We start from the raw sequence: 18118 nt of genomic DNA, 5'->3' as shown, positions 1-18118 counted from the left end.
CGATTTTTACCCTCCACGCTGCCCTCCAATAATAAACTGGTGAACCCTTGATGCCTCAGAATATGTCCTACCAACCGATCTCTTCTTCTAATTAACTTGTGCCACAATTTTATCTTCTCTCCAATTCTATTCAGTGCCTCCTCATTGGTTATGTGATCTATCCATCTAATTTTCAGCATTCTTCTGTAGCGCCACATTTCGAAAGCCTTCTTGTCTAAACTAGTTATCGTCCACGTTTCACTTCCATACATGGCTACACTCCATACAAATACTTTCAGAAACGACTTCCTGACACTTAAATCAATACTCGATGTTAACGAATTTCTCTTCTTCAGAAACGCTTTCCTTCCCATTGCCAGTCTCCTTTCTACTTCAATCATCATCAGTTATTTTGCTCCCCAAATAGCAAAACTCCTTTACTACTTTAAGTGTCTCACTTCCTAATCTAATTCCCTCAGAATCACCCGACTTAATTCGACTACATTCCATTATCCTCGTTTTGCTTTTGTTGATGTTCTTCTTATATCCTCCTTTTAAGATGCTGTCCGTCCCATTCAACTGCTCTTCCAAGTCTTTTGCTGTCTCTGACAGAAATAGAATATCATCTACGAACCTCAAAGTTTTTATTTCTTCTCCATGGATTTTAATACCTATTCTGAATTTTTCTTTTGTTTCCTTACTACTTGATCAATATAAGGATTGAACTACATCGGGGAGAGGCTACAACGATGTCTCACTCCCTGCCCAACCACTGCTTCCCTTTCATGCCCCTCTACTCTTATAACTGCCATCTGGTTTTCGTACAATTTGTAAATAGCCTTTTGCTCCCTGTATTTTACTCCTGCCACCTTGAGAATATGAAAGAGACTATTCCAGTCAACATTGTCAAATGCTTTCTCTAAGTCTACAAATGCTAGAAATGTAGGTCTGCTTTTTTCTTAATCTAGCTTCTAAAATAAGTCGTAGTGTCAGTATTGCCTCATGTGTTCCCATATTTCTACGAAATCCAAACTGATCTTCCCCAAGGTCGGCTTCTACCAGTTTTTCCACTCATCTGTAAAGAATTTGCATTAGTATTTTGCAGCTGTGACTAATTAAACCTATAGTTCGGTAATTTTCACCGCTGTCAACACCTGCTTTCTTTGGGATTGGAATTATTATATTCTTCTTGAAGTCTGAGGGTATTTCATCTGTTTCATACATCTTGCTCACCAGATGGTAGAGTTTTGTTAGGAATGGCTCTCCCAAGGCTGTCAGTAGTTGTAATGGAATGTTGCCTACTCCCGGGGCCTTGTTTTTACTCAGGTCTTTCAGTGCTCTGTCGAAATCTTCTTGCAGTAACATATCTCCCACTTCATCTTCATTTTCATTCTCTTCCATTTCAATAACATTGCCCTCCAGTACATTGCCCTTGTATAGACCCTCTATATACTCCTTCCACCTTTCTCCTTTCCCTTCTTTGCTTAGAACTGGATTTCCATCTGAGTTCTTGATATTCATACAAGTGCTTCTCTTTTCTCCAAAGGTCTCTTTAATTTTCCTGGAGGCTGTATCTATCTTACCCCTAGTGAGATAAGCCTCTACATTCTTACATTTGTCCTCTAGCCATCCCTGCTTAGCCATTTTGCACTTCCTGTCGATCTCATTTTTGAGATGTTTGTATTCCTTTTTGCCTGCTTCATTTACTGCATTTTTATATCTCCAGGATTTTTCCATGTATACAACCTTCTTTTGTGATTCTTGAACCTAGTGTTAGCCATGATTAAGTTATGCTCTGTGCAAAATTCTAACAGACGGCTTCCTCTTTCATTTCTTACCCCCAATCCATATTTACCTACAATGATTCCTTCTCTCCCTTTTCCTACACTCAAATTCCAGTCACCCATGACAATTAAATTTTCGTCACCCTTCACTATCTGAATAATTTCTTTTATTTCATCATGCATTTCATCAATTTCTTCATCATCTGCAGAGCTAGTTGGCATATAAACTTCTACTACAGTAGTAGGTGTGGGCTTCATGTCTATCTTGGCCACAATAATGCATTCACTACGCTGTTTGTAGTAGCTTATCTGCGCTCCTATTTTTTTTATTCATTGTTAAACCTACTCCTGCATTACCCGTGTTTGATTTTGTATTTATAACCCTGTATTCATCTGACCAAAAGTCTTGTTCCTCCTGCCACTGAACTTCACTGATTCCCACTATATCTAACTTTAACCTTATCATTTCCCTTTTTAAATTTTCTAACCTACCTGCTTGATTAAGGGATCTGACATTCTATGTTCCGATCCGTAGAATGCCAGTTTTGTTTCTCCTGATAACAATGTCCTCTTGAGTAGTCCCCGCCCGGAGATCCGAATGGGGGACTATTTTACCTCTGGAATATTTTACCCAAGAGGACACCATCATCATTTAACCATACAGTAAAGCTGCATGCCCTCGGGAAAAATTACGGCTGTAGTTTCCCTTTGCCCCCAGAAAAATTAAAGAGACCTTTGGAGAAAAGAGAACCACTTGTATGAATATCAAGAGCTCAGATGGAAACCCAGTCCTAACCAAAGAAGGGAAAGCAGAAAGTTGGAAGGAGTATACAGAGGGTCTATACAAGGGCAATGTACTTGAGGACAATATTATAGAAATGGAAGAGAATGTAGATGAAAATGAAATGGGAGATATGATACTGCGTGAAGATTTTGACAGAGCACTGAAAGACCTGAGCCGAAACAAGGCCCCTAGAGGTAGGCAACATTCCATTACAACTACTGACAGCCTTGGGAGAGCCATTCCTAACAAAACTCTACCATCTGGTGAGCAAGATGTATGAAACAGATGAAATACCCTCAGACTTCAAGAAGAATATAATAATTCCAATCCCAAAGAAAGCAGGTGTTGACAGCTGTGAAAATTACCAAACTGTAGGTTTAATTAGTCACAGCTGCAAAATACTAATGCAAATTCTTTACAGACGAGTGGAAAAACTGGTAGAAGCCGACCTTGGGGAAGATCATTTTGGATTTTGTAGAAATATGGGAACACATGAGGCAATACTGACACTACGACTTATTTTATAAGCTAGATTAAGAAAAAGCAGACCTACATTTCTAGCATTTGTAGACTTAGAGAAACCATTTGACAATGTTGGCTGGAATAGTTTCTTTCAAATTCTCAAGGTGGCAGGAGTAAAATACAGGGAGCAAAAAGATATTTACAATTTGTACAAAAACCAGATGGCAGTTATAAGAGTAGAGGGGCATGAAAGGGAAGCAGTGGTTGGGCAGGGAGTGGGACAGGGTTGTAGTCTCTCCCCGATGTTATTCAATCTGTATATTGAGCAAGCAGTAAAGGAAACAAAAGAAAAATTCAGAGTAGGTATTAAAATCCATGGAGAAGAAATAAAAATTTTGAGGATCACCGATGACATTGTAATAATGTCAGAGACAGCAAAGGACTTGGAAGAGCAGTTAAACGGAAGGGACAGTGTCTTGAAAGGAGGATATAAGATGAACATCAACAAAAGCAAAACGAGGATAATGGAATGTAGTCAAATTAAGTCAGGTGATGCTGAGGGAATTAGATTAGGAAATGAGACACTTAAAGTAAACTTGCACACTTTTTTTGAGCTTTGTTATTTTGTCCTTACAACTGTGACAGGTTTTCTTTTTGACAGCATAATTGACTTTATTTCACAGAGCCACACATTGAATTTTTACTCTAGCTATTATCTTGAATACTGTGTTTACTTATTGTCAGTATCATTTAGAAGAAGATTTTGACATTGACACTATGTATTATGCATTCAGTATTCAATCATTTACAGAACATGAAACTTCCTAGCAAATTAAAGCTGTCTGCCAGACTGAGACTGGAACTCGGGGCCTTTGTTTTTCAAAGGCAAACACACTACCAACTGAGCTACACAAACACGACTCATGACCTGTCCTCACAAGTTTACTTCTGCCAGTACCTCCTGTATCCTGTTTCTCCTATGTTCCAAACTTCACTCTCACTTACAGAGCATGTTCCTTAGATCCCATCATGAACAGGACAAGCCACAGAGATGTAGAACAATTCATGATATATGTATCCACATACATGTACCTGTTGTGATGTTTTATCCATGATTGTTTGAGAATAAACTTTCAAAATTATGCCCGAAGAAAAAACTGCAGCCGCACTTTTTGATAAATGCTTTACTTCACCATAACTGGTTTTTGGCCTGAGCCCATTGCGAGATGACAGTGAGCATTTCTTGTATAAAATATTCAGCTTGCATTGTACCAATGATGCAGACACATATTTTGTAATACATAAAGAATAACCTTTCCACAAGATCAAAATAATATGGAATTTCTACAAGAAATCCTCACTGCCATTCTAAGAATGACCTCAGACCAAAAAACTACCAACATAAAAATAAAACATTCATAAAAAAGTCTGGCTGGCTGCAGCTTTTTTTTCTTCAGTAATATTATGAAATATTTCACTAGACTAGCATGGAAGACTAACGAAGTATTATGAAAGTAGGCTACTTACGCTATGTGATGTGACCTGGTATGAATTCACACAGAAGAACAGATTCCGAAGTAGTCAACTGACAATGAACGTTTTATCAATAACACAAAAAGAGAGACTTTTTATTAACCACAAGAGCTGCATTAAATCCATCACAGAAAACACAAGCCTTCTGGATGCAGTGTGAACTGGTAGCAGTCTTATACACTCCTGGAAATTGAAATAAGAACACCGTGAATTCATTGTCCCAGGAAGGGAAAACTTTATTGACACATTCCTGGGGTCACATACATCACATGATCACACTGACAGAACCACAGGCACATAGACACAGGCAACAGATCATGCACAATGTCGGCACTAGTACAGTGTATATCCACCTTTCGCAGCAATGCAGGCTGCTATTCTCCCATGGAGACGATCGTAGAGATGCTGGATGTAGTCCTGTGGAACGGCTTGCCATGCCATTTCCACCTGGCGCCTCAGTTGGACCAGCGTTCGTGCTGGACGTGCAGACCGCGTGAGACGACGCTTCATCCAGTCCCAAACATGCTCAATGGGGGACTGATCCGGAGATCTTGCTGGCCAGGGTAGTTGACTTACACCTTCTAGAGCACGTTGGGTGGCACGGGATACATGCGGACGTGCATTGTCCTGTTGGAACAACAAGTTCCCTTGCCGGTCTAGGAATGGTAGAACGATGGGTTCGATGACGGTTTGGATGTACCGTGCACTGTTCAGTGTCCCCTCGACGATCACCAGAGGTGTACGGCCAGTGTAGGAGATCGCTTCCTACACCATGATGTCGGGTGTTGGCCCTGTGTGCCTCGGTCGTATGCAGTCCTGATTGTGGCGCTCACCTGCACGGCGCCAAACACGCATACGACCATCATTGGCACCAAAGCAGAAGCGACTCTCATCGCTGAAGACGACACGTCTCCATTCGTCCCTCCATTCACGCCTGTCGCGACACCACTGGAGGCGGGCTGCACGATGTTGGGGCGTGAGCGGAAGACGGCCTAACGGTGTGCGGGACCGTAGCCCAGCTTCATGGAGACGGTTGCGAATGGTCCTCGCCGATACCCCAGGAGCAACAGTGTCCCTAATTTGCTGGGAAGTGGCGGTGCGGTCCCCTACGGCACTGCGTAGGATCCTACGGTCTTGGCGTGCATCCGTGCGTCGCTGCGGTCCGGTCCCAGGTCGACGGGCACGTGCACCTTCCGCCGACCACTGGCGACAACATCGATGTACTGTGGAGACCTCAAGCCCCACGTGTTGAGCAATTCGGCGGTACGTCCACCCGGCCTCCCGCATGCCCACTATACGCCCTCGCTCAAAGTCCGTCAACTGCACATACGGTTCACGTCCACGCTGTCGCGGCATGCTACCAGTGTTAAAGACTGCGATGGAGCTCCATATGCCACGGCAAACTGGCTGACACCGACGGCGGCGGTGCACAAATGCTGCGCAGCTAGCGCCATTCGACGGCCAACACCGCGGTTTCTGGTGTGTCCGGTGTGCCGTGCGTGTGATCATTGCTTGTACAGCCCTCTCGCAGTGTCCAGAGCAAGTATGGTGGGTCTGACACACCGGTGTCAATGTGTTCTTTTTTCCATTTCCAGGAGTGTAGATTGATAACTAGTGACTAGTTTTAATTAGGGTCTTCGTTTAAACACTCTCAGTGTTAAGTCTGGCAGAAAAAATTTCTATGTACAGATGGATCACAGTTTGCACAGCTGCCCTGATACACAGTTGCAGAAAAAGTCTGAGGTCGTTGGATACCTGGTCCTGGTGATGGAATGTGTAAATGCCAAGGTCACAGAGCATTGCTCATGGTGCACTGGGCTTTAACTGGGTCACAATTTGGTGCTGGAACTGCAGGCTGTATGGACACTTTGGCGAGATGATCTTTGCTTGGCACAGCGCATTTATAGTGGCCAGGTGAAACCCTAAATGAATGCCTGGCAGGAGGATATCCATGCACTGCTTGGAGGGCACCTAACTTGTAGAGAAAAAGCAGTGCTTGTGACTGTAGCACAGTTGATGGTGACAGTTGTGCTGTGGTGGTAAGGCTGGTGAACCTCAAGGAGTGTCCAGGGCAGAAGAGTGTCCATTGACAAAAACTTGGCCAGTTGATATTGTTGTCTGGAATGTTTTCATACATGCAGTCGAGACACTGGCTAGTATTTGGACTGCTGGGATGTGCGATGGCTCTGGCAGGAGATGATGTGGAACTGGTGCATGGCCACCTACCAGTTGCAGGTGTGTGCTGGGTAGCTGGAGTGGCAGGTGAATAGTCAGGATATACCACTATGCATCATGCTAAATTTATATTATATATTGTCAGATTTTTACTTTATACTATTAAGTTGTTCATCTGCTACTGTAGTAATTATTTGAAAATGCTGGTAACTAGTGAAAGATAACATGTCATTATGTACTGTATAAAGGTGCTTTATTTACAATGAATTTTTTATGTTGTTAGAGGAATATAAAAATAGAGAACTAAAGAAAGAGTACCAACAACAAAGGCAGTGGAGATGGAGCACAAGTTAGTGTAGAAGAGGGTGAGGAAGGAAAGTGGCTGTGTCCTCTTCATAGGAACTATTCCAGCATTCATCTTAATCAACTGAAGTAACCAAAAAAACTACCCTCATGAACTGTGGAAGTTGCCAAGGTGGTGTGGCTTGCATGCCTCAGTGACACAGATAGCCATTCCATAGCCCCATGCAAAAGGAAGAGGTATCTGCCAAAAGGCTAGAATAATCATGTTTGCTGAGAATGGGCAGCAGCATTTTCAGTAGTCACAAGGCAACAATCTGGATTATTGACTGATCTGGTCTTGTAATACCAGCCATCATTGTCTTGCTGTGCTGGTACTGCAGACTGCTTAACACAAGGGAAGAATTCTATACCATAGTCTAGATAGACACAAAGGCAACATTCACCACAATCAGTTGCCACCACCCAAAATCAGTCTGCATTGGTCAATCTTACCGTAAAGGGTGCCTGCTTCAGTGCAATATCTGCCATCCAAAAATGTGGAATAATTGACTTCTTCACTTACAGATTTGCTTGTGGAACAGTGCAAGATGTGGAGTTTTCTCAGCCACTGACTAGTCATCATTGATAGGACAAACTCACAATATCTGGATGTTTCGTAACAGATGCAGCCTGAGTGGCTGCAATTGCCAGTTACTGTGACTGATTAGACATAATGTCACCTACATAATTGAGGATTGAGATGCCACATTCTCAGAACACTTATCCTATATCGAAGGGGAATGTTACCAAATTGCATAGTATGTCAGTCACAGGAAAATATTTGGCAACATTCGTTTTCCATGTATAAAGCTGATGGATCCTTGTAAAATGCTCTTGGGACAAATAAATTACTGAAAACAAGTACAAGTTTATGCCAACCAGATTAGTTCTGCAGATAATTAAGAGATCTGAAGTGTGTGTGAGGAGATAAAAGAAATTATTCACATAAAGAGAGATGAAAATTTTTTTGTGATGAAGGACTGGAATTTGATAGTAGAAATAGAAAGAGAAGGAAAACATTGACGAGGGGATAGGAATAAAATAGGAAACACCCTGGAAGAAATTTGTACAGGGAATAATTTAATCTTTGCTAATACAAAGTTTAAGAATCGTGAAACAAGGTTTTATGTTGTAAAGAAAGCTAGTGACACAAGATCTTACAAATAGATTACATAATGGTAAGACAGAGATTCAGAAATTGGATTTAAAACTGCAAAACATTTCCAGGAAAAATGTGGGCTCTGACTCTAATTTATGAACCAGAAAGGTAGGAAACTAAAGAGATGGGACTGGGATAAGATGGAAGAACCAGAGATTACTAAATGTTTCAAAAGGAACATAAGGCACAATAGAAGACAGAATGGTAGCCTTGAGTGATGAATTAGTGAAGGCAGCAGAAGATCAAAAAGGTAAAAAGAGAAAGCTCAGTGGAAATCCTTGGATAATGCATGAGATAATGAATCTAACTGATGAAAGAAGAAAATATAAAAAAGTGAGAAATGTAGCACATAAAAGGGAATATAGATATCATAAAAAATAAGATTGACATGAATTGTAAAATGACAAAGCAACAATGATGAAAAATGCAAAGATGTAGAAGCAAGTATAACAAGGGAAACATAAGTATCACATATAAACAAATTAAAGAGATCTGTAAAGAAAAGTGAAGTAGCTGTATGAATAACAAGAGTTTAAATGGCAAGTACCAAGCAATGAAGGGAAAACTGAAAGGTGGAAGGAGTATATAGAGTGTCTATACAAGGGAGGTGAACTTGAAGACAATATTATACACTCCTGGAAATTGAAATAAGAACACCGTGAATTCATTGTCCCAGGAAGGGGAAACTTTATTGACACATTCCTGGGGTCAGATACATCACATGATCACACTGTCAGAACCACAGGCACATAGACACAGGCAACAGAGCATGCACAATGTCGGCACTAGTACAGTGTATATCCACCTTTCGCAGCAATGCAGGCTGCTATTCTCCCATGGAGACGATCGTAGAGATGCTGGATGTAGTCCTGTGGAACGGCTTGCCATGCCATTTCCACCTGGCGCCTCAGTTGGACCAGCGTTCGTGCTGGACGTGCAGACCGCGTGAGACGACGCTTCATCCAGTCCCAAACATGCTCAATGGGGGACAGATCCGGAGATCTTGCTGGCCAGGGTAGTTGACTTACACCTTCTAGAGCACGTTGGGTGACACGGGATACATGCGGACGTGCATTGTCCTGTTGGAACAGCAAGTTCCCTTGCCGGTCTAGGAATGGTAGAACGATGGGTTCGATGACGGTTTGGATGTACCGTGCACTATTCAGTGTCCCCTCGACGATCACCAGAGGTGTACGGCCAGTGTAGGAGATCGCTCCCCACACCATGATGCCGGGAGTTGGCCCTGTGTGCCTCGGTCGTATGCAGTCCTGATTGTGGCGCTCACCTGCACTGCGCCAAACACGCATACGACCATCATTGGCACCAAGGCAGAAGCGACTCTCATCGCTGAAGATGACACGTCTCCATTCGTCCCTCCATTCACGCCTCTCGCGACACCACTGGAGGCGGGCTGCACGATGTTGGGGCGTGAGCGGAAGACGGCCTAACGGTGTGTGGGACCGTAGCCCAGCTTCATAGAGACGGTTGCGAATGGTCCTCGCCGATACCCCAGGAGCAACAGTGTCCCTAATTTGCTGGGAAGTGGCGGTGCGGTCCCCTATGGCACTGCGTGCATCCGTGCGTCGCTGCGGTCCGGTCCCAGGTCGACGGGCAAGTGCACCTTTCGCCGACCACTGGCGACAACATCGATGTACTGTGGAGACCTCACGCCCCACGTGTTGAGCAATTTGGCGGTACGTCCACCCGGCCTCCCGCATGCCCACTATACGCCCTCACTCAAAGTCCATCAACTGCACATACGGTTCACGTCCACTCTGTCACGGCATGCTACCAGTGTTAAAGACTGCGATGGAGCTCCGTATGCCACGGCAAACTGGCTGACACTGACGGCGGCGGTGCACAAATGCTGTGCAGCTAGCGCCATTCGACGGCCAACACCGCGGTTCCTGGTGTGTCCACTGTGCCGTGCATGTGATCATTGCTTGTACAGCCCTCTCGCAGTGTCCAGAGCAAGTATGGTGGGTCTGACACACTGGTGTCAATGTGTTCTTTTTTCCATTTCCAGGAGTGTAGAAATGGAAGAGGACATATATGAAAATGAGAAGGGAGATATGATACTGTGAGAAAAAAACTGACAGGAAAGATCTAAGTCGAAAGAAGGCTACTGCAGAGTAAATGAAATTCTCTCAGAGTTATTGAGATATTTGGTAAAGCCAGCCATGAGAAAACTATTCAGCCTGGTGTGCAAGATACATGACATAGGAAAAATAGCCTCAGAATTCAATAAGAATGTAATAATTGCAATTACAAAGAAAGCATATATTGACAGATGTGAATATTATCTAACTACCAGTTTAACAAGTAATATTTCCAAAATACAGACATGGATTTCTGTATTTACAGAAGACTAAAAATCAGTTGAAGCTTACCTCAGGGAAAATCAGCTTGAGCTCCAGAGAAATGTAGGGACATGTGAGGCAGTATTGACTCTACAACTCATCTTAAAAATAGGTTAAAAGATGGGAAACATATATTTATGCAATTGTAAAGTTAGAAAAGATTTTTGGCAGCATTGACTGGAATACTCCCTTTGAAATTCTGAAGGTGACAGGTGTAAAATATAGAGAGCAAAAGGCTATTTACAACTTGTGCAGGAATCAGATTGCAATTCTTAGAGTTGAAGGGTATGAAAGGGAAGGGAGTGAGACAGGAGTGCAGCTTGTCCCTGATGTTATTCAGTCTGTCAATTGACCAAAGCAATAAAGGAAACCAAGGCAAAATTTGGAGAGGGAACATTAAAACTCAGGAAAAAGAAATAAATACTTTGAGGTTTTCCAAAGATATTGTAATTCTGTCAGAAAGGGCAAAGGATGTAGGAGATCAATTGAATAGAATGGATAATGTCTTGAAAGGGGATTATAAGATGAACATGGTCGAAAGTAAAACAAGGATAAAGGAATGTAGTTGAGTTAAATCAGATAATGCTGAAGGATTTAGATTAGGAAATACATTGCACACTAAAAATAGTAGATGAGTTACGCCAGCAAAATAACCGATGAAGGCAAAAGTAGAGGGGATATAAAATACAGACTGGCTGTAGCATAAAAAGCATTCCTGAAAAAGAGGTATTTGCTAACATGTAATATAAATTAAGTGCTAGGAAGACTTTCTTGGAGATTTTTATAATGAGTTTAACCTGGCACAGAAACAAAACATCAGTTCAGACAAGGAGATCATAAAAGCTTATGAAGTGTGATGCTACAAAAGAATGATAATATTAGAAGGGTAGATCAAATAACTGATAAGGTGTTGGTAACCTCACCCTATTTAAGTGTGTTAATACGCCTCCAGTTGCTGCACCTCCATCAAATCTGGCTGAAAAGTAGGCTATGCCAAATGATGTTTTCGACACAAGTTTATAGTCAAAAACACTTTAGTTGCACTTAGATATTAAACAACCTATTGTTTATGGACAGATCAAGTCTCATTCGCTGTAATTTAAGCACAGATAAAGGATAAGTCACATGCTACACTCAATTGATGTCGTATAATGATGACGATTGTTTGATGGCAGTAACCTCATGTAGGCATACTGATACACAATAATTAATGTGTGGCCAGTAAATCATTAACACATTTCCTAATTGCACTGTTCTTCCAAGTAAATAGCATATCAAAACAAAAACAATGTAACCAGTAATTATCATTTGGAAAGAACATAGTTACAATCCAGTGCTATTCTCACTGTTTGCAGAATGCATTATTTAAAATTAACACAGTTCTTGAGAGTAAGTCCGTGGTCAGTCATTGAAGAACAGTCACTGTATAAACCCCCAGACACAGCATTTAGCTAATACTCAGCACATTTTATGACTTGTGCTTGTACTAACTCATCTGCATACATTGTGCTATAATTTTGAACACAGATCTTATTTGTTTTGTAACCTTCCACAGACTGTCTAAAATGGTTCGCAGAAGCCTCTCTTATATAAGATTATAATAATTGGAACTGAAGCTACATATTTTTGCTTGCTGTATTTTTGAGAGTTACAACTACAAATTTACATTTCTGATTAGCTGAAATGGTGGACAAAGATTATTCTGAATGTGAACTTTTAGATACAACAATAACTGCTATTTAATTTGCTGTCTAGTTTGCCAAAATACAGTATTCTATTTCAGTAATAATATTTTGGTTAAGGATGCTAATTACTCTGAAACTAGATGTTAGAAAAAGTTACTAACATATTTCCCTTATAAGCTGTAGGGACACGTCCCATATTTATACATACTTTTGATCTACTTTATCTGAACATTGTAATTGGGTATATGTTTACATGTGAACAGTGATAACAAAGTTGTCAATTACTGTTACTTGTAATTAGCAAGGATTTTTGATGAACTAATCACACTTACAAATTCCATTTAACTAAAGGAATGTAATGAATAATAAAATTAAGTTGGCTAAGCTGTGAGTATTTGATATTTTTGTTACTGTGCACTTTGTCAATGAAAATTGCACTGTCGAAAATATTCTGCAAAAAATAAAATAAAATACAAATTTCAGCGTGAAGAAAACATGATACAGGGAAGGAATCCACCTGCTTTGTTACATGGTACTTAATCAAATAGGAGAAAAATAAATTGACAGTACATTATCACTAATGAAGGGTTTGGTTGACAGGGCAGAATCTAAGGTTTGAAGGAATCATCAGTTTGGTAATGTAGGGAAGTGTGGAGGGTAAAAATTGCAGAGGGAAACCAAGAGACGAATACAGTAAGCAGCTTCAGAGGGATGTAGGTTGCAGTAGTTATTAAGAGAGGAAGAGGCTTGCATAGGCTAGAGTACCGTGGAGAGCTGCATTGAAGCTTGAGGATGTGTTATCACTGGTTGATTACAGTCCTAGATGTGCAGTGAACTGGCTTAACTGCCGCATCCACAAACTATGTCCAAGGAAAAGGTTTGATGATGAGAACATAACAGGAATTGATGATACTTGTTTTGTCAAAGACATACATTTATTTGCCATACCTCACAGGATGTTACAAACTCTTATCTTTAATGTCCATACTGTCACAGTGGACTGGTGGTGTGACTCGATCACCGATCCTGGAGGGTACACACTTCAGCAATAAGCATGTTGTCCAACCGTATGAACCATATGAAACAAAGGTCATGTCTGTGAATGACCAGTTTCCTGCACGATCCACAGTTTTGTGTCTTTCACATAAGGATGGGAGATACCGCAAAGTGAATGAATGAGCAAAACTTCATGTATGCGTTTGTGGGGAGTCATGTTAACTTGACCCATGTGGTCTGTACTGAGAAGGATCAAAGGCATGTGTCACATTGTGTTTTCCAGGCTGCACTGCCCACTTGTTTTGTCTCATGCAGGCTGGCACACATTGCACCATCACCAAATTTTGGTGTTACAGTAAACTGCATGCGAAGGTCTGGCCAATGCTTGTTTGCTTGTGTCAGCTGTGAGCACAAATTGTGCCATTCATGCTTTTCCCCTGTATGGCCACCACACAGGTCCCCCATTAGAGAGTGGAACTCCATTGCTGCAAGAAACCTTGGCAGTTAGACTGTGGTACGCATGTGTGTTTAGAACTTGTGCTTCGTGTGGTGGCACTGGTCCGAGCTCAAAGGAGGCAGATCGGTCAGCAGCCGAAGGGCAGCATGCAGGGCTAGTCAGCATGCAGTGCGCATATTATTGTGCAGATGCCTAGTGATAGCAGTGACAGGTGGCACTGGCTACGAACTTCTAGTAGAATAGACTATGTAATACTAAGTAAAGAGGTAAAAGATAGTATTAGATGCTGGAATGTGGACTTCCACTACTCAGACGACAAATGTCCATTTGTAGACTATGAACACACAAGCACCCAAGAATGGACTTAGGTCATAGCACATAAAAGAATGCTTAAAGAGAAAAACATTAATGCTTTTAAAAGTAAACTAGCATCTGAGGAATGGCAACTAGTTCTTCAGCAAAAAGAGTCTGAATACAAATGGGCCACATTTTATGGTATTATTTTACAGTATCTTAATTTTTGCTGCCCAGTGAAAGAAATTAAGAAAGTAGTAACTCACAACCAAAATGTAAAAAACAACAGACTGACTCTTCCAGCTTACACGATTAAACTCAGGCAAAATATCAAGGATCTAAGTTTGCTACATAAGTCAACAAAATTGCCGATATTTAAGGATAAGTACAATCGAGCTAAAAAACAATTTCAGTAACAGCTCTCAAATTTAAGAAAACAGATCCTAGATAAGAAAATAGCTCAATCAACAAATATAGGGAAGACTTCATGGAATATAATAAATAGATATCACAAAGCCACCCCTAAGTTAGGTGCTCAAATTGATAGAATCCAACATGAAGGAAACCTTATTAATGATCCAGATAAAATCTGCAATATATTTAATGAATATTTTATATCTTCAGCTGTGAATCCAATTAATAACACAGATCTGACTCGGATGGTAAAGCCTTACCCTAGGCTGGAAACTGCTTTTGAATTTAAGGAAGTGAGTGTGGAGGAAATAAGAAAAATAATAAATAACTTTAAGAATAAGACCTCATCTGGCTGGGATGGACTGAGCAGTATTATAATTACAAAATGCAATAAGGAATTTGTTGGAATAATTACCCATATGATCAGCAGTAGTATCAGGGAGCACACATTTCCAAATATATTGAAGAAAAGTACAGTTAAACCGGTGCGTAAAACAGGATTGAAAGAAGAGCTCTCAAACTTCAGGCCCATAGCACTATTACCAATTTTTGGTAAAATATTTCAAATTGCTTTGTTGACACAACTTACTGATTATTTCACAAAGAATAATTTACTAGCAGAAACACAGCATGGCTTCAGAAAGCATCACAGTACTATTATGGCAAATACCAAATTTCTCCACAAGGTGTATGGTGCCCTGGATGAGGGAATGCAGACAGCAGAGATATTTCTAGACCTTACTAAAGCATTTGACTCAATGAACCATGAGCTACTACTAAGCAAACTGGAAACTTACAATATAAATGCCACATCCATACAACTACTTACCTAACCAATTGTAAGTAGTGTACAAAGCCAAGTTCTGAAATTAATGATCAGATCAAACATTTCCAATCCAGTTATGAAACAGTAAAAAAAGGTGTACCTCAGGGCTCCGTATTGGGTCCTTTCCTTTTCCTGGTATACATTAATGATTTAGAGGCACCTCTGTACTCCCAGTTAGTAAGTTATGCAGATGATGCCTCACTTTTGTTCTTTTGCAAACAAACTAATGACACTGGCTGCAACTGATGGCTTAAGTCAAAAAACTACTTACTTCCATGACCAAGGTCTAAAACTCAATATTAGCAAATCCCAGCTATTACCATTTAAACTTGGTAATTCATACAAAAACTGTACTGATAATGTAAGTGGCAAAAAAAGTAGGCATTGACAAATGTAAACTTTTGGGAATATACCTAGATGAAAATCTCAGATGGGTAGACCGTATCAATTTTGTATGCAATAAAATCAGCAGGGAGCACACTTAATTAGCAAAACTTTCAAAATTAGTCTCTGAACAAATATTAAAAACTGCTTATTATGGGACAATATTTGTCTATATTAATTATGGAATAGAAGTATGGCGATGTGCTGCTGGTAGACATGAACAGAATCCTAACACTGCAGAAAAGAGCAATCAGGACCATGCATCGACTAGGATACAGAGATTCATGTAGGGAAACCTTTGTACAACATAAATATCTAACAGTATATTTTATGTATCTGTACAAATTAATAACATTCTTTGTGGACCATAAAAAATAATGATGCTAAGTGCTCTGATGTGCATACCCATAACACAAGACAAAAAGATTGTGCTTCTTCAGAAACAGAACTAAACTAAAGACAACAGATCATAGTCCTTGGATTAATGGCCAGATATGGTTTAACAAACTGCCAAGTGCCATAAGATGCCACAGAGGTAAAGTATTCAAAAGGGAATTCAAATCATTCTTAACTCTCAAATTTTTGTACTCACTGAATAAATACTGTTATTAAAATGTAGCTATTCTTAAATGTAGGTCTAACTCTTCTATCTATGCAATGTACTATTCTGAGGTGATTGTAATATATATTATTTTTGTAACAACATGCTGTAAATTCAAATACCTATACTATGTAACAACTGTATGTTGCATTATGAAGTAGTGTACCATATAGTGCCAAGTGCATCACCCGTAGGTGCGTTCTTGTACATGTGAATTGCAAATTCCTACTGTTTTTACAAAAATTGTATAAAAATGCTATGAGATTTGCAAAAGTCGCCAGTTGGTGACTATATGCAAAAAAGATAATAAATAAAAATAAAAAATAAATAAAAACAAACTGTCCATAGCAATGGCGGCACAGATGCATGACTGTTAGTCATTTGGAAAGATGTCTTGATTACTGGTGCACTGATAGCTTAATAATGACACTAGTATTGCAGTTAATACCCTATAATAGAATGAAGTCCACTATTTGAATTGTTCAAAATGACAAATCCAAGGTTCACGAGTTGCACTGTTGCACAAGTTCACTGACGGCCTCAGCCACAGAAGCACAGTGCTGCCTTTAGTCTGGCCTAAATGGTTGAAACAGCAGAGATACGGAGATTGCACACTAAGTATAAAGTTGCAGGAGTACAGTGTTGCTGCAACTTGAACGTGGGTCCTGGAACTGTGACGGACAATCCCAGTGACACAGAGGGTGATATCTGGAGCTCAGTGAAAATTTGAGTATGAAAACTGATACAGATACTGATCTGACCTCAGCACCTGACATGGCAGAGGCACAGAGATGTAAATGCAGGTCCAGGCGTTAACAACAGACAAGCAGCCATGGACACAGGAGGTGGTGTCCTGAGCTTGACTGGTGATACCAGCCACAGGCACGGCCAGCTGGAGACAGGGTCTCTGCAGCAGATGGCAGCTAGGTGCACCATATTCTCACAGTGTACAGCAGTTGGGCTGCATGCTTGTTGTGTTGCATTGCATGGAATTCTGATGCCACAGTGTGGGCGTTTGAAGCAGACAGTGCAGCTAGTGCACATGATGTAGTCTGCTGGAAGATGTGGTGTGGGTGACTCATGTGCGTGTGGTTGGTGAGGCCCATGCTGCAGCACCAACTGCTTGGATGAGGTGTGTAAGGTGCATGTGGTGGTGCAATGGTGTAGGGCTACGGCTGTATGTCACCAGTGGCTATGGATGTGGGCTCTGTCTGATTGCTGGCAGAGGGAGTGTCATCTGTTCCCATATCTTCCCCTGGGTTGAAGAAGTGGGTGGCTGCTGGAGTGGGCAAGATATAGCATGGCTTGACACAATCAGTTGAGGCTCTAGATGACTTCCTGTTGCACTTTAGGCCCAGTGTTTTTTTTTTCTTTTTTTTTTTCTCTCTGTGGGAGAACACGTGGTGCGGTCTGGAGTAGGATGACGGGAGAAATTGCTGTACCACAAAACAATGCAACATGATGTGCATGCAATACTCCAAGTTGGCATGCAGGAAAAGTTCCTCAGGGCCATGCCACATCGGTGCGTGAGTTCGGAGACCAGCCATGTGAGACCACAGACATTCTTCCAGGGTGGGGCCACAGTGTCATATTGGAGAGGTATTTCCTCTACAAAATCACATGGGATTGTAAGAGGTTGTCCATAAATGAGGTTGGCAGGTGATGCATCGATCGCTTCCTTCAGCAATACTCACAGGCCCAGCAGCACCAGTGGGAGTGTTATGGCACATGAGTGCAGCTTTCAGAATCCTATGGAGCTGTTCGATAATGCTGTTCACCACCAGATGGTGGATTGTGGTTCTGTGTAATTGGACACCACACAGTCTGGTGATGTATGTGAGCAACACACAGACAGACTGGTGGCCATGGCCTGTTATCATGTG

General features: G+C 41.2%; 1 protein-coding gene across 1 annotated transcript in view; it reads left to right on the top strand.

Moving 5' to 3' along the window:
- Positions 1 to 17286, top strand: part of LOC126273405 (radial spoke head 10 homolog B-like) — a 72373-nt gene extending 55087 nt beyond the window's left edge. The window contains exon 5 of the mRNA XM_049976956.1: positions 17002 to 17286. Within this exon, the coding sequence (XP_049832913.1) occupies positions 17002 to 17286 (285 nt within the window). The remainder of the gene's footprint in view (positions 1 to 17001) is intronic.
- The last annotated feature ends 832 nt before the right edge of the window (positions 17287 to 18118 follow it).

Source organism: Schistocerca gregaria, chromosome 5, assembly GCF_023897955.1.
Source record: "Schistocerca gregaria isolate iqSchGreg1 chromosome 5, iqSchGreg1.2, whole genome shotgun sequence".
Classification (NCBI taxonomy): Eukaryota; Metazoa; Arthropoda; class Insecta; order Orthoptera; family Acrididae; genus Schistocerca; species Schistocerca gregaria.
The sequence above is the reverse complement of the archived record's forward strand: the minus strand, read 5'-3'. Positions and strand labels throughout refer to the sequence as shown.